This window comes from Octopus bimaculoides, chromosome 30 (genome assembly GCF_046866305.1).
Source record: "Octopus bimaculoides isolate indiv1 chromosome 30, ASM4686630v1, whole genome shotgun sequence".
Taxonomy (NCBI): Eukaryota; Metazoa; Mollusca; class Cephalopoda; order Octopoda; family Octopodidae; genus Octopus; species Octopus bimaculoides.
In genome coordinates, this window is record NC_142957.1 from 3,935,368 (window position 1) to 3,958,669 (window position 23,302).

At 36.9% G+C, this 23,302-nt stretch overlaps 1 protein-coding gene across 1 annotated transcript in view; it reads left to right on the forward strand.

Annotated features, from left to right (window-relative positions):
• The first annotated feature begins 283 nt into the window (after window positions 1-283).
• LOC149130142 (uncharacterized) overlaps window positions 284-23,302 on the forward strand; it is a 29,008-nt gene continuing 5,989 nt past the window's right edge. The window contains exons 1-11 of the mRNA XM_089345848.1: window positions 284-651; window positions 9,769-9,972; window positions 14,391-14,462; window positions 15,874-15,945; window positions 17,324-17,395; window positions 18,251-18,322; window positions 18,580-18,651; window positions 19,691-19,762; window positions 20,330-20,368; window positions 21,435-21,506; window positions 22,428-22,499. Of these exons, the coding sequence (XP_089201974.1) occupies window positions 9,785-9,972; window positions 14,391-14,462; window positions 15,874-15,945; window positions 17,324-17,395; window positions 18,251-18,322; window positions 18,580-18,651; window positions 19,691-19,762; window positions 20,330-20,368; window positions 21,435-21,506; window positions 22,428-22,499 (803 nt within the window). The 5' untranslated portion in view covers window positions 284-651; window positions 9,769-9,784. The remainder of the gene's footprint in view (window positions 652-9,768; window positions 9,973-14,390; window positions 14,463-15,873; window positions 15,946-17,323; window positions 17,396-18,250; window positions 18,323-18,579; window positions 18,652-19,690; window positions 19,763-20,329; window positions 20,369-21,434; window positions 21,507-22,427; window positions 22,500-23,302) is intronic.

The following is a 23,302-nucleotide window of genomic DNA, read 5'->3' on the forward strand; positions in this document are numbered from 1 at the left end:
AGAGAAAAGTCGTTTTTAGACAGAAATCTTTCGAAAAATGATGGGAGTCGAATATGTCTGTGTGTTTATATATGTGCTTATGTGTATGCATGTGTGTATGTGTAAGAACGTATGTATGTATTGCGTATGTATTTACAATTATGTATATATATAAGTGTGTGTATGTGTTTATGTGTGCATGTGTGTGCATATGTGTGTGTATGGAAAGAGGCAACCCCCCCCCCCGCCCAAAGCCTGCTTTAGAAGCGCTGAATATTGTTTATAGAGAAAGAGGTGAAGTAAAGAAGTGGCGGTGGCGGTGTTGGAGATGACGTCAGCTGAGAGAGAAAGAAAGAATGTAGCAGTAAATGGGAGACGGGGAAAAAGATAAAATATTCACTTTGTGAGATTAGTTTCCTTATGTAAACGACTAATGCACACACATACACGCACTACAAAGTATACACACTACAGCATAAACACACACATACTAAAACATACACACACATACTAAAACATACACACACATACATGAGGAGATAATTGCCACTCCTGTAAATTATTTAATAAACTTCGTAGCAGCTTTTGTATCGCAGAACTGAATTCGCAGGGAGGAACTTTCCTGAGACAGAAAACCGTCAGACTAAAACTGAAACCTAATTAGTAACTCTGGTAAATATTACGATGATGTTTATTATAATTAACAAGCAATTTACTAAAACATTTACATTGTAAAAACATTAATTATAACTGAATTCAGATTACGATAAACGTAAAAAAAACAAACGAAGTTTGCTTTTAGAGCCGTTGAGATGTCTCAGAAAGTTAAAGAAGTGATTTTTAAATTCTCAAACACAAGATAATGCTAATAATATAGCCTAAACAGGATAAGCTACCCCTATTTTGCAGAAAAAAGTGTTGGCAGCCAGCTGTCTGCAAAATAGGGGTAGCTTATCCTGCTCAGGCTATATTATTTTCATTATAACTATTTCAAACATAAATATACTTTTATATTGGAATTTGTTTTATGTTCAAACTGTATTTTATCAACTAGAAAGTGTGAAAACTTTTTATAGTGTTACAAGTAGAACCTTTTATTTACATTTCCGGAATATAATATAAAACATAGTTTGGTTATAACTTTGTAAAAACTCTTGGATCTTTTTTAAAACGGGGGGCCACATTTTTCATTAATGTTTTACGTAGTGTTTTTGGTACGGAAAGACTTTCAAACTTCGTATACTTATCTATTTTGTGTTATAGAACAGAAAAATATTTTTGTATTCGAATTTATTTCATGTAAAAAATTGTCTTATTTCGATAATTTCAACCAATCACTGACAAGTATTCAGTTGTTTACATTTACTCGTTTGGCTGATTAAGCCATAGCTTCGTTTTATTTGCTTTTTTCATTTTCTTTTTTTTTTTTCTTCGTTTTATTTGGTTTTTTTCTTTTTAAATTTGCTGTTTTACCCTAACCCTATCACCGATAGAATTGTTTCAGAATCGTTTGTTTATGTAGTCGGCACTTAATGTATATTGGCTGAATGGACGTCAGTGATTGGTTGAAATTACAGAAATACGACAACTTTAACATGGAATAACTTATGGATTTCTTTTTTTTTTAAGAAGACTAAGAGAAAAAGGTGTTTTATATGACACATTCTACCAGTGTTCCAAGTTTCAAAGTGTTTCGTTAATGAAAAATGTGGCCCCCGTTTTAAAAAAGATCGAAACTGTTTAATAGAAACTAATGGGATGAAAATGTTCAACTGATAATACTTTATTTTAGGTAGTTTACAGTGGGTTTCTATTTCTAAAGTGAAATTTAAGGTTTGTAAATCAATTTTATGTCTGTAAAATTAATCGGTTGTTTTCCCCAAACTTCATTATTTAATAAACATAGTGAGGGTGAAAAGGGCTCTGCCTTTGAACCTACTTTTTTTCCTCAGTGTCTCTGACTGATGGACAAGTGGAAGATATCCTCAACACGGAATACTTAACACGAAAGGCGGCGAGCTGGCAGAAACGTTAACACCCCGGACAACATGCTTAGCGGTATTTCGTCTGCCGGTACGTTCTGAGTTCAAATTCCGCCGAGGTCGACTTTGCCTTTAATCCTTTCGGGGTCGATAAATTAAGTATCAGTTACGCACTGGGGTCGATGTAATCGACTTAATCCCTCTGTCTGTCCTTGTTTGTCCCCTCTATGTTTATCCCCTTGTGGGCAATAAAGAAATAAGAAACGTTAGCACACCGGACGAAATGCTTAGCGGTACTTCGTCTGCCGGTACGTTCCGAGTTCAAATTCCGCCGCGGTGAACTTTGCCTTTCATCCTTTCGGGGTCGATAAATCAAGTACCAGTTACACACTGGGGTCGATGTAATCGATTTAATCCCTTTGTTTGTCCCCTCTATGTTTAGCCTCTTATGGGCAATAAAGAAATAAGAATACCTAACACGAATACATACAACAGAGAAATCCTCTACTAAAGGGACCCCAAGGGCCAAGTGGTAGTGTTAGAATAGCGGTTAGATTAAGTTTACTACACGGGTAGGCCACAGCAGGATTTGAACTCAGAACACCAAAGAAAAACAGATTAAATGCTGCGAGGCATCTTGGCTCTTCTTTAGAAACGAACCTCTCCAAGAAAATGACTTAATTGTAAAAAGAATGTTAGGAAAATGGGAAATATATCCAAAATAAATGAAGTATAGGTGTAGGAGTGGCTGTGTGGTAAGTAGCTAGCTTCCAGTCTTGCGCATTAGCTGCTTCCAGTTGAACCAAAGTGGACACTGTGTTTAACGCTGTCCAAATTGAAAATGTGTGAAGTCGACCGAGGTAGGTGGAATTGTTTTTTGAGCTGTGTGTAATTTATTGTGTTTCAATTTTTTTCAGTAAATTTCATATAGCTCTGGGCAGTTCCGTTTGCTTTCGGCGGCTTTAAGTTGTTGCTCATTTAGTGAGCAAATTGTGTTTCTCGTTCGTTGTTATTGGTAGGCGTGGTCGAGTCAACATAACGGCGAACTGAGAATTTTTTTTTTGTCTTGTGAAAACTTTTTGTGTCTCACTTTGCGAGAATTGTTGTTTTTGTGGGCGTATCTCGCCTCCGAAAAACTTGTGAAAATTCTGCTGCTGTGGCCCTGGATTACCTTTATTGGAATACCTTTACTGGAATACTTTTATTTTGGAGTACCTTTATTGGAATACCTATAGGTATTGCTGGTGGCCGGAATTGTGTTGCTGTGACTTAAACTGTCTTCCTTCTTTCCTTTTCTCTGCTCTGTCTTCTGTTCTTTTGTATTTAGTTTGTTTTTTGTGAACTTTTTTGTTGAACTTGTTTGTGAACTATTTTCTGAACTTTTTTGTTGAACATTTGAACCTTTTTTCTTTTTTTTTTTTGCAAGCATGGCAAAAAAGGGCAACACTGTCTTGGAGTGGGGACTGTGCCCACCCAAGCAGTGGTTGAAAGAAATGGAGGAAAGAACAGTGACGCTCTGAACCTACTCAAAGGTGTTGGATAACGTCACTGTCTTTCCTCAAACTATTATTGAAAAGGAACTTACGAATGTTAATGCCAACTTTAAATATATTTCAAGGGGAGTCAAATATGCAACCGTGTGGTTGCTTTTTGACTCCCTGAGTGAAGCTCGCAAATTTGCGAGTGGGCCCATTGAGGGCAAAGAAATTTTGTTTCTGCCCACATATTGTCGACAAAAAATAACAAGGGCTTGGGTCTGCGGGTTGCCGCCTGGAATAAATCCCGAGTGGATAGAGGATTCTTTCCGCCGGGGTCTGGGCGGCACCGGAACCAAGCTCCTCAATGTAAAAATTTTTCCAGCAATTGACTGGGAGGGGTCAAAAGCGGTGTTGACCTTTTGGTCCCAGTCGATTGCGAGTCTGGTGTTTCCAGACTTTTTAAGGACGGCTCAGGCAAGGTATCCAGTGATTTTGGAGGGACGCCCTCCTAAATGTCACAAGTGCCTTGAATCCGGCCATTTGAAAAAGAACTGTCCCAAGGGCCGAGGTAAGGCCCCGGAGGAGAGGAAAAAAGAGAATGTGTCCTCCGCCCCCCCCCCTTGGAGGGGGAGACAGAGGAAGTCGTGGAGGCCACCGCCTCCACGAATAGAAAGAGGAAGGTGAGCAACGGTGGTTGCTCACCAGGAGAAATAGAGGTTGCGGGAAAGGAGGAGGACACCTCGGGTGTGCCGAAAGATGCCCCGACCCCCGCAACCGGTAAACGGAAAAAAAAGAAAAGGAGAAACGGGAGACGGTCGGCGGACGTGCCACCGACCGAACCCGTTGCCCCTCCGTTGGGAAGTGTGCCACCGGATCGGGAGGCTCTGTCAGTGGGATTTGTGCCACTGACAGAGCAGGTTGCGGCCCCTCCTGGTGATGAGGAAACTAAGTATATCTTCTGTTACCTCAAGGGAGGGCCCGTTCAAAAGTGTCTGGATGATCTATTTGACCGTGAGCGTTACGACTCGGTATGTATAGACCATCCACGTTGGCCTCCGCAGGTGGCTGCGGAGGTCTTAAATCATAGTGAAGTCATGGAGGTCGAAAAGACCTGTCAAAAAGACGATTTTATTTACGTTCTTCCGGGCTTGCCACTGCGAGATCTCCTGATGGCGACAGGACACTTGCTTGGAGGCCCGGATGAGGAAGATTAGATCTTTAAAAGGAACTTTTATTGAACTGCGATTGAATTTTTGACTTTTATTGGATTTGTATTGAACAATGTTTTCGAGGTGTTATCGATCGGCGGGCGTTGGTGCCTATCTCATTTTTATTCACCTTTTGTTATCATCCTCATCACATTTATGTCTTTGTCCAGCCCGCAGCTACCACTCTATGTACAGCTCTTGTGGCTAATTAAATGAAATAAAGTAGCTTGCTTACCAACCACATGGTTCCGGGTTCAGTCCCACTGCGTGGCACCTTGGGCAAGTGTCTTCTACTATAGCCTCGGGCCGACCAAAGCCTTGTGAGTGGATTTGGTAGACGGAAACTGAAAGAAGCCTGTCGTATATATGTATATGTATGTCTGTGTGTTTGTGTGTCTGTGTTTGTCCCCACAACATCGCTTGACAACCGATGCTGGTGTGTTTACGTCCCCGTAACTTAGCGGTTCGGCAAAAGAGACCGATAGAATAAGTACTAGGCTTACAAAGAATAAGTCCTGGGGTCGATTTGCTCTACTAAAGGCGGTGCTCCAGCATGACCGCAGTCAAATGACTGAAACAAGTAAAAGAGTAAAAGATTCCATAAGATCACCCCCTTAGATTGTTATTCTATTTAGCAACCCCCTGAAAGATAAAGAAGCAATGTCGGCCTCACCCGAATATGAACTCAGATCATAGAGAGAAAAAATATTGTGTCCGACATTACAAAGTCTTAACTAATTTTTCCTATTTTGAATCAACGAAATTTTAAAACTGATTTTTATTTTAATATTAAACTTCGAATATAAATGCAATTGTTCTGGAAATTTAATTTGTATATATATATATATATATATATATATATATATATATATATATATATATATATATATATATATCTTGAAGTAAACAAGAACTGTGGAGGCGCAATGGCCAAGTGGACTCGCGGTCATAGGATCGCGGTTTCGATTCCCAGACCGGGCGTTGTGATTGTTTATTGAGCGAAAACACCTAAAACTCCACGAGGTTCCGGCAGGGGATGGTGGCGAACCCTGCTGTACTCTTTCACCACAACTTTCTCTCATTCTTACTTCCTATTTCTGTTGTGCCTGTAATTCAAAGGGTCAGCCTTGTCACACTGTGTCACGCTGAATATCCCCGGGAACTACATTAAGGGTACACGTGTCTGTGGAGTGCTCAGCCACTTGCACGTTAATTTCACGAGCAGGCTGTTCCGTTGATTGGATCAACTGGAACCCTCGACGTCGTAAGCGACGGAGTGCCAACAACAAATAGGAACTGTTTAAATATCAAACAATTTGGTGACAAGATATTTTTCTCTCACCATATCTTTATCCTACATCAACATTTTAATATGGAGTGCACTAAATATATTTTCTCTCTATCTCCGATATTATTTATCTGAGAATTATTCCACACTGTCTGGAATTATTATAAACTTTATTACAAACCAATGATGATGTCTCTAAGCTGCGTGAACTAAACATATTAAATAATGAATGCATATGAGAGGGCCACGGCTAGAAAGTCTTTAGCAACTGATTTATTAGAGAGGATAAAAGTTATTTTAATGTAATATTTCGAATTTTATAAGTTATAGTATGACGTTATATGACTTAAACATATTAAATTTGAAAAGACTATATATTTAATATATTTTTTATGGATTACATATAAATACAGTATTTGAAACAATACCCCAGGTTATAATTTGTTAAATAAAGAAATATTTCTGTAGAATTATCGTTTTAAACGTTTCAGTAGTTTATATTAAAACTCTAAAGAACTTTATAGAAAAATCTTAAAATCCGAAAAACAAAAAATTACTTTTAATTTTTAATGAAATACAATAAATGTTTATCCTTAAACAAAGTGAAACATAAATACTATAAATAAAATTAAAGAATTAAGGAACGCTATTGATTTTGTAAAAATGATGTTTACAGTTTTATCAAATATGAAAAAATTTCTTTTTTTTTTTTGTTCTGCTCTAATAATATTCAATAGTAGAAATATAGTAGAAATATAGTACTTGGATGTCTCACTGAATGATAGATCGGGGCTCTGAGTATGGCAATGTATACATGTATGTCATTATGCAGTTCTATTTCAAGATGTCTTGCCAATAGAGAAAGAACCGGTTTCTAACCTAGATCCAAGGCTCCTTCATAGGAATTTCAACATCAGGAACAGGGTATTTTTGTTCGTATGTATGTATATATGCAGATTTGTATGTTTTGTTTTATGTATGTATTCCTGTGCATATAGTTGCATATCTAGACATGCTCATATATATTTAAATGATAAACTTCTGGAAAGTTTTACAAATTCTTACAGTTCCAGTGATGGATTGGATCTGTACACTTCGAATTCGCTTTCTCCTTTATGGTTCAAGTCTTATTGGACCCATTATTTTGCACAGGCGTTGCTGACTAATTTTCATCGACAGTGCTGCTATCTTTACACACTTTTATTCCATTCTAAAGTAGTGCGATGATGGGAAGGTGGCGAAATATGCGGATCTGACTGGTTGGCAGCCTGTAGTTAGTGATATACACGTAGGTCTCCTTATCGTTCGAGACAGCGATGAGTTTTGGTTGCTGCATGGGTGTCTAAGCAGCTGAAATCGGGGGAGGGCACTGCTTACCTGGAGACTAGAGAGATTCTAGACAAGGTGAAGTCAAACTGCCTGTGCTTATCTATCTGATCAGTTTAGTGCGATTGACAGATGTCTGTCTTGTGCTCAGAAAACAGAAAATATAAAATCAAATGGATTATGAAATTTTTATGCCAGAATGCTAGACGACAAAAGTGAATTTAGAACTGAAAGACGTTCTATACTTGTTTCTCGCAAACTAAACCAATATACCTGAGACATAGCTGTTCTCTCAGAGATTCATTTGGAAGGTGATGAATAGTTTGAAGTGGTTACATGATTGTTTTCTTGGAAGAGGGAACCGAAGAAGGTGTGCAGGGAGCCTGCTGTTAGATTTGCAGTTGGATATGAATTCCACAAGAAGACAGATGAACTTATTATCCACATAAATCACCGATTGGTGACTATGGCTCAGCATTTATTCAATGATGGCCGAGCTGCTACCCGGGGACTTATTCTTTGTAAGCCTAATACTTATTCTATCAGTCTATTTTGCTGAACCGCTAGGTTACGGGGACGTAAACACACCAGCATCGGTTGTCAAGTGATGTTAGAGGGACACACACATACATATATATATATATATACGATGGGCTTCATTCAGTTTCCGTCTACCAAATCTACTCACAAGGCTTTGGTTGGCCCGAGGCTATAGTAGAAGACACTTGCCCAAGGTGCCACACAGTGGGAATGAACCTGGAACCATGTGGTTGGTAAGTAAGCTACTTACCACACAGCCACTCCTGCATGGGACTTTCTATCTCTGTTAACATGTCTGTTTGATGATCTTTTTATTTATAAACTTTCTGAAGTGCTTGGTGCACTGCTGTCTATAATTTATCCTGCCGGACATTGTTGGAGTCTTACCGTCGAAACATGTGTAGAAGACACTTCAACATATAAATTGATTAACAACATCCAGAGCGTTGTGTCTCCTTATTATATATTCCTATTTTCTACTAAATACGACTTACTATCCCGGAATTATATCCTGGAACATTTAAGCAACATTTAGCTATCTTGTAATTATTTCTTAAGATTTCCCTATAAATTGTAAACTCTCTCTCTCTCTCTCTCGCACACACACACACACACACACATACTCTTTTACTTGTTTCAGTCATTTTTGACTGTGGCCATGCTGGAGCACCGCCTTTAGTCGAGAAAATCGACCCCAGGACTTATTCTTTGTAAGCCTAGTACTTATTCTACCGGTCTCTTTTTGCCGAACCGCTAAGTTACAGAGACGTAGACACACCAGCATTGGTTGTCAAGCGATGGTGGGGGGACAAACACAGAAACACACACACATATATATATATATATACGACAGGCTTCTTTCAGTTTCCGTCTACCAAATCCACTCACAAGGCTTTGGTCGGCCCGAGGCTATAGTAGAAGACACTTGCCCAAGGTGCCACGTAATGGGACTGAACCCGGAACCATGTGGTTGGTAAGCAAGCTACTTACCACACACACACACACACATATATATATATATATAATCTACACTTGTGTTGTTGGTGATTTCTTCTTCATCTATGGACTTTTCCACTTCTCCTTTCCGACGAGGAGTTAGGCTAAAAACGTCAAACTGTCTCCTTTTACCGAGCTTGAAGCTAATACATTTCTTGTGCACGTCCTCACGTTCGTTATTATTTTTTTTTGTTTTATTTGTTAATTTTAATTCACACACACACACACACACACACACACACACACATCAAATTAAAAATTCTACGAGGTATATTACAATGGACAATACCAAGTGGAATCTCACCTTTTATCTCTCATGTTTCTTCCTCCTTTAACTTCTTTGTGATATAATTCTTGGGAAAGAATACATTTGCGGCTGAAGATAGCTTTATACTGTCAATTATATACCAATAATGATGCAACAACTATAAAGCTTGAAACACGTGTACCGCAGAATCCTTTGTGTTTTGTTTTTATTTTTACATTTCCAATTTATATATATATATATATATATATATATATATATATAAGTTTATACAAAAACGATTTGTATGAATGCTTCTAAACCTTGGGTGCAGAAAAACGTCATTGGCTACAACACAGTTGCTTGAAGGGAACTATCGGATTTAGGAACCTAATCAGGTTTAGAGGAACCACTAGTTTAGGGTCCTGGAAAATTATGATTCATTAATTTTACAGTAGATCCCCAAAGTATGGTTACTGCGTGGGAATGTGTAGGGGTACGTTTCTGTGTGTGTTTGACATTATCACCCATAAAATCTATAATTTCTAACAAAGTGCTTCCCATTGGTTTCTCGAAACTTAATTTTGTAATTTTGAATATTAAATTATGAAAATAAAGACATACTCGTCACATGGAACAAGGGTGAGCTTTGCTTTCTTCGAAGAATCTGTAGCATGAAAGCAATAACATTGAAGCCTCTGATAATTTCTATTTTCTTCTGTTACAGATTTAGGCCTGAAAATATGTTCCGTCAAACTATGTTAGTTCCATGGGTTTTTATGTTGATAATCTATACGGGATTGTTTTTCGGGGCTCATGCTGTTTCAGATACATGCACCATATGTAATTGTAATTCGACTGGATATGTAAATTGTGGAAAACGCCAATTAATTTCAGTCCCGCAAAATATCCCCTCAAAAACTACATTTTTGTAAGTATTTGATACTTTCTACATATTTTCCACATCCAATGTTTTAAATTCTCATCGATTATATTCTTAGCTAATCGCTTATGTTGTTGATCTCACAGCTTTAAACACAATGTTTGAGTAAAACAGACCGATATGTTACTTTCTGTGAAGTCAAATAAATTGTTTCTCATTCAATGTATATTTATACTGAATTTATTATTTATAACATTACACAATGATCTGGATCTGACTAGTATCTGAACTTTGATGTTATTTGTCTGATCCCACCAAATCTCCTGATGGCACATTCAACGAACGGACAGTACGGAAAGTTTGGTACTTATAATACGTGTTGTGTATATCATAGAATATTATTTCCTTAATTGTGGAGGCGCAATGGCCCAGTTAGGGAGGTGAACTCGCGGTCATAGGATCGCGGTTTCGATTCCCAGACCAGGCGTTGTGAGTGTTTATTGAGCGAAAACACCTAAAGCTCCACGAGGCTTCGGCAGGGGATGGTGGCGAACCTTGCTGTACGCTTCCACCACAACTTTCTCTCACTCTTACTTCCTGTTTCTGTTGTGCCTGTAATTCGAAGGGTCAGCCTTGTCACACTGTGTCACGCTGAATATCCCCCCAAGAACTACGTTAAGGGTACACGTGTCTGTGGAGTGCTCAGCCACTTGCATGTTAATTTCACGAGCAGGCTGTTCCTTTGATCAGATCAACTCGACGTTGTAAGCAACGGAGTGCCAACAACATTTCCTTAATTAGTTGGATTGTTGTTTATTGTCATATTAATATGATATAATATCAGTCGATCTCGTCACAGAATAGATGTTAATTATTGTTTGATTATTGATTGTATTAGTTTTACACTTAAAAACTCAGTGAGCTGTCAGAATCGTTGAGTACATTGGACAAAATGCTTAGCGGCATTTCGTCCGTATTTACGTTTCGAGATCAAATTCCGCCGAGGTTGACTTTGCCTTTCATTCTTTTGGGGTCGACAAAATAAATACTAATTTAGCCCTGAGATCAATGTAAAGGACTAGGCACCTTACCCCAAATTTCAGGCTTTGTTTCTATAGCAAGAATGATTATTTTTACAATTAAAACTGATACAGGCAGATTAAACTGTAAATAATAACGAAACCCACTTAAATATCAAATCCTTAAAATACGTAACTTATGAATGCAAAATAGATTTATGTGAACAGGTGATGAAACATTTATTTTTAATAGAATGTCATCAGTAAAATTTACGCTATCACAAACACAATAAATTTTCAAAGATGAACGCATTAAATATTAGTCCTACTTGTTGGAAAACCACCCATAGAACTACGATTCCCCTGGCATCTACCGGTTGGCGTGGAGAAATGACTTTATCGTAGTCATTTAAGAGCGACACAAAATCCTGCAGTCCCCTCAGTCTGGTCTCAGTAAGAGCTATCACATCTAACCGATGTGACCCAAAATCGTTTAGAAGACAAGCTTGCTTCCAATCCGATTTCAGGCCACGCACATTTATACATCCTAAATTAATCGAGTTCATGAGTGGGGATTACTTTTAAGAGTGTTCCGGTTAGGAAGTAAGTCCTTCATCGACTATTTTAGCTGTGGTTGGTGGGTTATTTATCAGTTCTTTGTAAACGGTTTCAGAGAAATTTCATACCCAACGACCAACGTATCTTGGGTAATCTTTGTTTTATATAATCGTAATTTTCTCTGTATAACATGAGAAGCTCCATGTTTTCCGGGGTTTCTGTGTTACCCGGTGGTTTGAATGTTTTGTCATTTTCTGTTTTGATATGATTCTTTTTAAATTTTTGTTTTTGTTATTAACAGCCGTTATGGCCATGTGGGGTGGGAGGGTTAGGGTCTGTGTATCCTGTGACTGTATTTGTGTGGGTGTGTGTTTTTGAGTGACTGTGTGTGTTTGCGTAGATGTTTAGTTGGGTTGTGAATGTGCAGGCGATTCTGTGGGGCGGAGTTTGAGCCTTTTCTTTTTCTCTTTTCCTTCTCGTGTGCTCCCACTCTGTGTCTTCTTCTGTCTCTCTCTGTCTCTCTCTGGCCACTTTCATGGGTATATCCTCCGCTTTCCCTGATTTTAGTTGGATTTTCGCCTGCGTTGTTCGTGCTTCTAGTTTTGTGGACGGTGGTGGAGGTGCTGTTGGTTTTGTCCACGGTGTAGTTGCTGCTGGTTCCTCCTTCGATGGGGAGGCTTCTTTTCCTACCTCTGGTTGTGTCTGGCATTCAGCCCTAATGTGCCCTTTCTGTCCGCGTTTATAATACCTGGGCTTCCTGCCTTCTACGTTTAATCTCAACTTCATCTCCCCCACCGAAATTATATCTAATAATTTCCTCTAAATCTTCTGAGGTGACCTGAATTATTAATTCTAAAACCTGCCCTACCCAGTTCTGCTGTTGGTACTTGTAGGCTTCAAAGATAGTTACTCTTTCCTCCAAGCCCTTTAAGATTGCATCAATAAGCCAGGCAACATCAATTTCCGGTGTTATTCCCCTCGCCCTTACCTTGGAAGTGTGTCTACCAAGATATGTGGGTAGGAGAGCCACCTCGGTTGTTTTCAATGTGTTCGTTGAATGTTACCTGGCTTTTTCCTCGGGTCGGAAACGTACCTCCACCATGCCGTATCGCTTTCCCGTTGTTAGGTATGTTACAACCATCCAAATGGGTCGAAGGCATTTCTCCACTGCTTCTTTGGTCACCGGTTCTCTCCTTTTTGATTTCAATGAAACTGTTTTGTAAATAACAGTATTCCTTGCTGTGTTCTGTATAATTACTTCGGGAGATGAAACTTTCACCTCATTTCCATCTCTTTGTAGCCTATTTTTATGTTTGCCCGGTTCGAAGCAGATGTTTTCTTCCGCCACGCTACCAGCCGAAGCAAAATTTACGCTTTTCTCCGAGTTGTCTTCCTTTCCATTTGTTTCTACTTTCTTCTGTCAATCCCTTTTCTTGTGCCCGCGTTCTACGCAGTCTCCTTCCAGGCACCTCGCCATTAGCTTCTCCTCGTTGCATGACAAGCTGTTCATTTTGCACACAAACCAAAATTTTTGTGTTTAAATTTTGCCTTTCTTCTTCCAGGAAGGGGGGGAATGTGTCGCTTGTCTGCGACACCACAGAAATACACTTTTTAAAGAAATTCAACTAAAATTAATTCTGGAACATTAACAATTTAGACTTCTTTTTTTTTTCTTATTGCCCATAAGGGGCTAAACATAGAGGGAACAAACAAGGACAGACAAAGAGATTAAGTCGATTACATCGACCTCAGTGCGTAACTGGTACTTAATTTATCTACCCCGAAAGGATGAAAGGCAAAGTCGACCTCGGCGGAACTTGAACTCAGAACGTAACGGCAGACGAACTACTGCTAGGCATTTCGCCCGGCGTGCTAACCTTTCTGCCAGCTCGCCCCCTTCAGACTTACTTCAAAAAGGTTTTCCACACCGCTTCCAAATTTTTCACACCACCACGAACGCGCACGTGGCGATATTGAAGACCAAAATACGATGAATCTTTCACATCATTTCCACCAAAAGAAGTGAACCTGGGAAATATCTCATCAACGAACGGAGACCAAACCTGCTCACCGTCCAGGTTGAGCCAGAGATGCTTCAACCTCACCGGGAGTCTGCGTGTCTTTAGCTTGCGCATCTTCATACGATGATCATTATCATGATAATCTTCATCATCATCATCATCATGAACGTCATCGCGTTTGTCATCAGCATCATCCTGATTATTTTAATCATCATAACCATTATCACCAGGATCTGCATCATCATCATCATCATCGAATTTTTATCATCATCAACATTATCATCATCTTCATTTTTATCATCGTTGTCAACATCATCATCAGCATTATCATCGTCATCACCATCATCATCATCATCAATGTAACCTTTAACGTCATCATCATCATCATTACCATCATTTCCATCATCATCACGTTCTTGGTCATCATCATTATCATCATCATCATCATCATCATCAATGTAACCTTTAACGTCATCATCATCATCATTACCATCATTTACATCATCATCACGTTCTTGGTCATCATCATTATCATCATCATCATCATCATCATCATCAATGTAACCTTTAACGTCATCATCATTACCATCATTTCCATCATCATCACGTTCTTGGTCATCATCATCATGATCTTCATCATGATCACATTCATCATTACCATCAATAACATCATCATCATCATCATCAAGAGCATCAACATTTTCAACATCTTGATGATGATGATGTTGATTATTCTTTTTATCATCATTGTCATCATTATCATCACCATTTCCACCATCATTTTCATAAGCATCAGCCTCATCATATTGATCATCATCGTCATCCTTACCAACATCTTATTTCTAATCTTCTCCCTTTTATAATGCAGATCTCTTCACCACAATGAAATTCAAGACATCAAAGATGGATGGTTTGCAAATCTCTGCAATTTAAAAGAATTGTAAGTTGCCTCTTCTATTTTCTTCAGACTCTTTTATTCACGATATAGTTCTCAATGTTTAATATTAAATCATTTGCCAATTTGTCTCATTCACATTAGTAACACATATGTAATCAGCTTCTTTCTTTCTTTCTTTCTTCTTCTTCTTCACCCCTTCCTCTTCGTCTTCATTTTATTCTTTATTTTCTTCTTTGTCTTCTTTTTCCTTCGCTCCTTCTTCTCCTTCTTCTCGTTCATTTCTTCTATTTCTTTCTTTCTTTCTTCTTCTTCCAGCTATCCTCCTTCTTCACCTCCTTCCTCTTCGTCTTCATTTTATTCTGTATTTTCTTTGTCTTCTTTTTCTTCTTCCTTCGCTCCTTCTTCTCCTCCTTCTCATTCATTTCTTCTCTTTCTTTCTTTATATTCTCTTTCTTTCTTTATCTTCTTCTTCTTCTTCCAGCTATCCTCCTTATTCACCTCCTTCCCCTTCGTCTTCTTCATTTTATTCTTTATTTTCTTCTTTGTCTTATTTTTCTTCTTCCTTCGCTCCTTCTTCTTCTTCTCGTTCGTTTCTTCTTTTTCTTTCATTATATTTTCTTTCTTTCTTTCTTCTTCTTCTTCTATTAATTTATAATTATCATCATTGTTATGATGACGATCATCACCTTCCTTATCACCACCATCAGCATCTTCATCATAATCATCATTGTCACTATGACTATGATCTTCATAATCAACATCGTGTTTATCATCATCAGCATCATCCTGATTATTTTAATCATTATAACCATCATCATCAGGATCTTCATCATCATCAGCATTGTCATCATCATCGAATTTTATAATCATCATTATCACCACGATTTTCCTCATCTTCGTCATCATCATCGTCATCATCATCATCATCATCATCATCAATGTAACCTTTAACGTCATCATCAACATCATCATCATTACCATCATCACGTTCTCGGTCATCATCATCATCGAGAAGAGCATCAACATTTTCGAACATCTCGATGATGGTGTTAACGATCATGACTATTATTTTATCATCTTCATCATTAGCATCATCATCATCACCATTTCCACCATCAATTTCATAAGCATAAGCCTCCTCATAACGAACGTGATCATCATAATCATCAACATCCTCGTCACCACACTCATCATTAACTGCATCTTCATCAACATCATCATTATCATCACCATCACGATCAACATTGTCATCATGATCATCATGATCAACATTGTCACCCTTACCAACATGTTCACCTTCAGAATCCCCATCATCATCACCATCTTCATCTTCCTTTCTTCCTCATCCTCCTGATTATTCTCCGTATTCCTCTCACTCTTATCACTCAATATTGAACATTGAACCATGAAACTATTCCATATTATTTCTAAACTTGTCCTTTTTGTAATGCAGAGATCTCAGCGTGAATGAAATTACGGAGATCAAAGATGGATCGTTTGCAAATCTCTACAATTTAAAAGAATTGTAAGTTGCCTCTGTTTTCTTCAGACTCTTTTACTCACGATATAATTCTCAATGTTTAATATTAAATAATTTGCCGATTTTTTGCATTCATATTAGTAAGACATGACATATGTAATCTGCTTTCTTCTTCTTCTTCTTCTTCTTCTTCTTCTTCTTCTTCTTCTTCTTCTTCTTCTACTACTCTTTTTCTTCTTGTTCCATCGCTCCTCCCCTTCTTTCTTCTTCATCTTCTTGAATATTGTATCTATGAAACTATTCCATATTATTATTCCATATTATTGTAAGTTGCCTCTTCTGTTTTCTTCAGACTCTTTCACTCACGATATAATTCTCAATGTTTAATATTAAATCATTTGCCAATTTTTCTCATTCACATAAATAAGACATTTATAATCAGCTTTCTTCTTGCTTTCGTTCTTCTTTTTCTTCTTATTCTTTTTCTTCTTCTTATTCTTTTTCTTCTTCTTCTTCTTCATCGTTTTCTCCTCTTCTTCATCGTATTCCTTTTTCATTTTCTTCCTCTTTTTTAATCTCTTTCTTCTTCTGTTTCTTCTAGTTACACTACTATTTTTCTTCTTCTGTTTCTTCTAGTTACACTACTATTTTTCTTCTTCTTCTCCTCCCCTCTTCCTCCTCATACTCCTTCTTCTTTCTTCCTTTAGCTTTTTCTTCTTTGTCTTCTTATTCTCTTTCTTGTTGTTGTTGTTCTTCTTTATCTTCTTCTTCTTCTTCTTCTTCTTCCATCGCTCCTCTTCCTTCTTCTCCTCCCCTCTTCCTCCTCCTACGCCTTCTTCCTTTAGCTTTTTCTTCTTTGTCTTCTTATTCTCGTTGTTGTTGTTGTTCTTTTTTCTTTGTTTTCTTCTTTTATATCTTCTATTAATTTATAATTATCACCATTGTTATGATGATGATGATCATATTCATTATCATCAGCAGCATCATCATATTTGTTATCATTATCATCAGCATCTTTATCATCATCATCATCATCTCCACCATCAGATTCATCATAAGCAACAGCCTCATCATAATGAACGTGATCATCATAATCATCAACATCCTCATAAACATAATCGTTCCCAACATCAACTACATCTTCATCAACACCATCATTATCATCATCATTATCACTTTCATCATTGTCCCCATCATCATGATCATCATTGTCACCCTAACCATCATCAAGTTCACCGTTATAATCAATATCGTCACCATCATTTTCATCAGAATCCCCATCATCATCACCATCTTCATATTCCGTTCTTCCTCATCCTCCTAATTATTCTCCATATTCCTCTAACTCTTATCACTCAATATTGAATATCGTATCACGAAACTATTCTATATTATTTCTAAAATTCTCCCTTTTATAATGCAGAAATCTTTACGACAATCAAATTACCGACATCAGTGATGGATCGTTTGCAAATCTCTACAATTTAAAAGAATTGTAAGTTGCCTCTTCTGTTTTCTTCAGACTCTTTCACTCACGATATAATTCTCAATGTTTAATATTAAATCATTTGCAGATTTGTATCATTCACATTAGTAAGACACATGTAATCAGCTTTCTTCTTCTTGCTTTCATTCTTCTTCTTTTTCTTCTTTCTTCTTCTTCTTCTTCCATAGCTCATCCTTCTTCTCCTCAGTCCGCTTCCTTTTAGTCTTTTTCTTCTTCTGCTTCTTCTTCTTCTTCTTCTTCCATAGCTCATCCTTCTTCTCCTCAGTCCTCTTCTTCTTCTTCTCCTCCTTCTTCTTCTTCTTCCCCTCCTTCTTCTTCTCCTCCTTCCTCTTCTTCTTCTGCCGTAGCTCATCCTTCTTTTCCTTTTAGTCTTCTTCTTCTATTTCTCCCTCTTTCATTTCTTCTATCAATTTATAATTATCATCATTATTATGATAATTATCACACCGTCTTCATTATCATCATCATTGGTATGATTATGACTATGATCAACCTCATCCTCATTATTATCATCATAATCTACGTCATTTTCAACATCATCAGCATCATCCTGATAATTCGAATCATCATAACCAGTATTATCATCATCATCATCGATTTTTATCAACACAACGCCATCAGCAGCAGCACCATGTTCCTCATCTTCATCATCTTTATCATTGATGTCAAAATCAACATCATCATCATCATCATCATCATCATCATCACCATTTTGATATTCCTTTCTTCCTCATCCTCCTAATTATTCTCCATTTTCCTCTCACTGTTATCATTCAATATTTTGAATATTGTATCTCGAGACTCTTCTGCATTATTTCTTATCCTCTCCCATCTTTAATGCAGATATTTTGGCGGGAATCGAATTACGGACATCAAAGATGGATCGTTTGCGAATCTCTACAATTTAAAAGAATTGTAAGTTGCCTCTGTTTTCTTCAGACTCTTTCACTCACGATATAATTCTCAATGTTTAATATTAAATAATTTGCCGATTTTTTGCATTCATATTAGTAAGACATGACATATGTAATCTGCTTTCTTCTTCTTCTACTACTACTACTCTTTTTCTTCTTGTTCCATCGCTCCTCCCCTTCTTTCTTCTTCTTCTTCTTGAACATTATATCATGAAACTATTCTATATTATTTCTAATCTTCTCCCTTTTATAATGCAGATCTCTTTCCTACAATCAAATTACCGACATCAAAGATGGATCGTTTGCAAATCTCTACAGTTTAGAAAGATTGTAAGTTGCCTCTTCTGTTTTCTTCAGACTCTTTCACTCACGATATAATTCTCAATGTTTAATATTAAATCATTTACCGATTTGTCTCATTCACGTAAATAAGACATATGTAATCAGCTTTCTTCTTCTTCTTCTTCTTTTTCTTCTCTCCTTTCTTCTTCTTCACTTGATATTTATCACAATATTATGATCATCATCATCTTCACTACCATCATCATCTTCTTGATTGTCATAATCAGCATTAACATTTCATCATCATTATAATCAGAAGCAGCATTCTCATTATCATGACCATGTCTATGATCATCATCATTTTAATCATTATCATCATAATCTTCGTCATAATCCTCATCATCATCATTATTATTATCATCATGACGATCTTCGTCATGATCGGCATCATTATCATCATCATCGTCATCATCATTTGTATCTTTGTCATCAGTATCATTGTCATCGTGTTTATCATCACCATAGTAACCAAGATCATCATCGTCACGAGCTCACTCATCTTCATCAACTTCATCATTATCATCATCATCATCATCATCTTAATGATCACGATCTTCATCATCCACGTCAGTTTCATCATCTAAAACATAATCATCGTCATCATTATTATCATCAATACGAACTTCATCATCATTATCATTATCATCATCATCATTATCCTCACCATTTCCACCACCACTTTCATCATAAGCAACACTCTCATCAAAACGAACAGATTATCATAATCATCAACGTCCTCAACATCATAATCATTCTCATCATCAACTACATCTTCATCAACACCATCATTGTCACCATCATCATGGTCATCATTGTCACCATTACCATCATCAAGATCACCGTCATAATCATCATCATCAGCATAATCTTCTTCAGAATCTTCTTCATCATCACCATCTTCATATTCCGTTCTTCCTCATCCTCCTAATTAATCTCCATATTCCTCTAACTCTTATCACTCAATATTGAATATTGTATCACGAAACTATTCTATATCATTTCTAATCTTTTCCCTTTTATAATGCAGAAATCTTGCCGGGAATCAAATTACAGACATCAGTGATGGAGCGTTTGCAAATCTCTACAATTTGACAACATTGTAAGTTGCCTCTTCTGTTTTCTTCACACTCTTTCACTCACGATATAATTAACATGCAAGTGGCTGAGCACTCCACAGACACGTGTACCCTTAACGTAGTTCTCAGGGATATTCAGCGTGACACAGTGTGACAAGGCTGACCCTTTGAATTACAGGCACAACAGAAACAGGAAGAAAGAGTGAGAGAAAATTGTGGTGAAAGAGTACAGCAGGGTTCGCCACCATCCCCTGCCAGAGCCTCGAGGAGCTTTAGGTGTTTTCGCTCAATAAACACTCGCAACGCCCGGTCTGGGAATCGAAACCGCGATCCTATGACCGCGAGTCCGCTGCGCTAACCACTGGGCCATTGCGCCTCCACTTCAGCAGCATAATATTCATCAGAATATGCTTCATCATTACCATCTTCATATTCCGTTCTTCCTCACAATCGTAATTGTTCTCCATATTCCTCTCACTGTTATCATTCAATATTTTGAATATTGTATCACGAAACTATTCTATATTATTTCTAAAATTCTCCCTTTTATAATGCATATATCTTGTCGGGAATCAAATTACCGACATCAGTGATGGATCGTTTGCAAATCTCTACAATTTAAAAGAATTGTAAGTTGCCTCTTCTGTTTTCTTCAGACTCTTTCACTCACGATATAATTCTCAATGTTTAATATTAAATCATTTGCCGATTTTTCTCATTCACATTAGTAACACATATGTAATCTGCTTTCTTCTTCTTGTTCTTGTTCTTCTTCTTCTCGTTCTTCTTCTTCTTCTTCCATAGCTCCTCCTTCTTCCTTTTAGTCTTCTTCTTTTTATTATTATTCTCGTTCTTCTTCTTCTTCTTCCATAGCTCCTCCTTCTTCCTTTTAGTCTTCTTCTTATTATTATTCTTCTCCTTCTTCTTCTTCTCGTTCTTCTTCTTTTTCTTCTTCTTCCATAGCTCCTCCTTCTTCTCCTCCATCCTCTTCCTTTTAACCTTCTTCTTCTTCTTCTGTCCTTTTTTCTTATTCTTCACCTTTTTTTCGATTCTCCTTCATTCGTCATTTATCATAATATTATAATCATTAGTGTCGTCTCCATTCCCATCATCATCTTCATTGTTGTCCTGATCAGCGTTGCAATTGTTTCCTCATCATCATTGTCATCATCATGACCATGTCTATCATCATCATCTTCATCATAATCCCCCCTACTCCTCATCATTATTATCTCCATCATCGGCTTTTTCTTCATCAGTATAATCATTATTTTATCCTAATCATTATCATCATCGGGATTTTCATCATCATTTGCATCTTTATCATCATCGACATGAGCGTCATCATTATCATCATCTTCATCATGAGCATTCAACATTATCATCATGGTCTTATTCATCTTTATCAACTTTTATCATCGTTATCATCATAGCCACCATTAACATAGACTCTATCTTCATCCATCAACATCATAATCACCATCCTGATCGTCAACATCAGCTTCATCATCATCATCATTACCATCATCCTCATCATAATCATCACGATCATCACCATATTTTTCATCATCTACATCGTTATCATCGTTATCAGCAGAATCATCACGATCTTCATCATCATCTCCAGCATCATTTTCATCTGAGGCATCAGCCACATCATATATTATTTCCAAACGTGCCCCTTTTGTAATGCAGATATCTTTACGGCAATCAAATTCAAGACATCAGTGATGTATCGTTTGCAAATCTCTACAGTTTAGAAAAATTGTAAGTTGCCTCTGTTTTCTTCAGACTCTTTCACTCACGATATAATTCTCAATGTTTAAATGTTTAATATTAAATCATTTGCCAATTTGTCTCATTCACATTAGTAACACATATGTAATCTGCTTTCTTCTTGCTTTCATTCTTCTTCTTCTTCTTCTCTTTCTCCTATACCTTCTTATTATACTACTACTCTTTTTTCTTCATCATATTCTTTCTTTTTGTTTTTCCTTCTTCTTCTTTTTCTCCTATACCTTCTTATTATACTACTAATCTTTTTTCTTCATCATATTCTTTTTTTGTTTTTCCTTCGCTTCTTCTTCTTCTCGTTCTTCTTTCTTCTTCTTCTTCTTCTCTTTCTCCTATACCTTCTTATTATACTACTACTCATTTTTCTTCATCATATTCTTTTTGTTTTTCCTTCTTTTTCTTCTTCTTTTTCTCCCATTCTTCTCGTTCTTCTTTCTTCTTCTTCTTCTTCTCATTCTTCTTTCTTCTTCTCTTTCTCCTATACCTTCTTATTATTCTACTACTCATTTTTCTTCATCATATTCTTTTTTTGTTTTTCCTTCGCTTCTTCTTCTCGTTCTTCTTTCTTCTTCTTTTTCTCTTTCTCCTATACCTTCTTATTATTCTACTACTCATTTTTCTTCATCATATTCTTTCTTTTTGTTTTTCCTTCACTTCTTCTTCTTCTTCTTCTTCTTTCATCATCATCATCCTTACCAACATGATGTTCACCAACACAACCAGCTTCACCAATATCATCATCAGAATCCCATTATCATCACCATCTTCATATTCCGTTCTTCCTCATCCTCCTAATTATTCTCCATTTTCCTCTCACTCTTATCACTCAGTATTGAACATTGTATCACGAAACTATTCCGTATTATTTCTAAACTTCTCCTTTTTATAATGCAGAAAACTTAACCGGAATCGAATTACGGAGATCAAAGTTGGATGGTTTGCAAATCTCTACAATTTAAAAGAATTGTAAGTTGCCTCTGTTTTCTTCAGACTCTTTCACTCACGATATAATTCTCAATGTTTAATATTAAATAATTTGCCGATTTTTTGCATTCATATTAGTAAGACATGACATATGTAATCTGCTTTCTTCTTCTTCTTCTTCTACTACTACTACTACTACTCTTTTTCTTCTTGTTCCATCGCTCCTCCCCTTCTTTCTTCTTCATCTTCTTGAATATTGTATCTATGAAACTATTCCATATTATTATTCCATATTATTGTAAGTTGCCTCTTCTGTTTTCTTCAGACTCTTTCACTCACGATATAATTCTCAATGTTTAATATTAAATCATTTGCCAATTTTTCTCATTCATATAAATAAGACATTTATAATCAGCTTTCTTCTTGCTTTCATTCTTCTTCTCCAGCTTCTTTTTCTCCAACTCCTTTTTCTTCTCCTTCACATTCTTTATTATTTTCTTCTTCTTCCTTCGCTCCTCCTCCTTCTTCTTCTTTTTTTCTTTTTTCTTCTTCTCCAGCTTCTTTTTCTCCAACTCCTTTTTCTCCTCCTTCACATTCTTTATTATTTTTCTTCTTCTTTTTCTTCGTCTTCTTCCTTCGCTCCTCCTCCTTCCTATTCTTCTTTCCCTTCTTCTTCTTCTTCACCTTTTTCAGATTCTTCTTTATTTGATGTTTATCACAATAATACAATCATCATCATCAACTTCATTACCATAATCATTATCATGATTGTCATGATCAGCATTAGCATTTCATCATCATCATCATTATCATTATCATGGTCATGTCTATGATCATCATCTTCA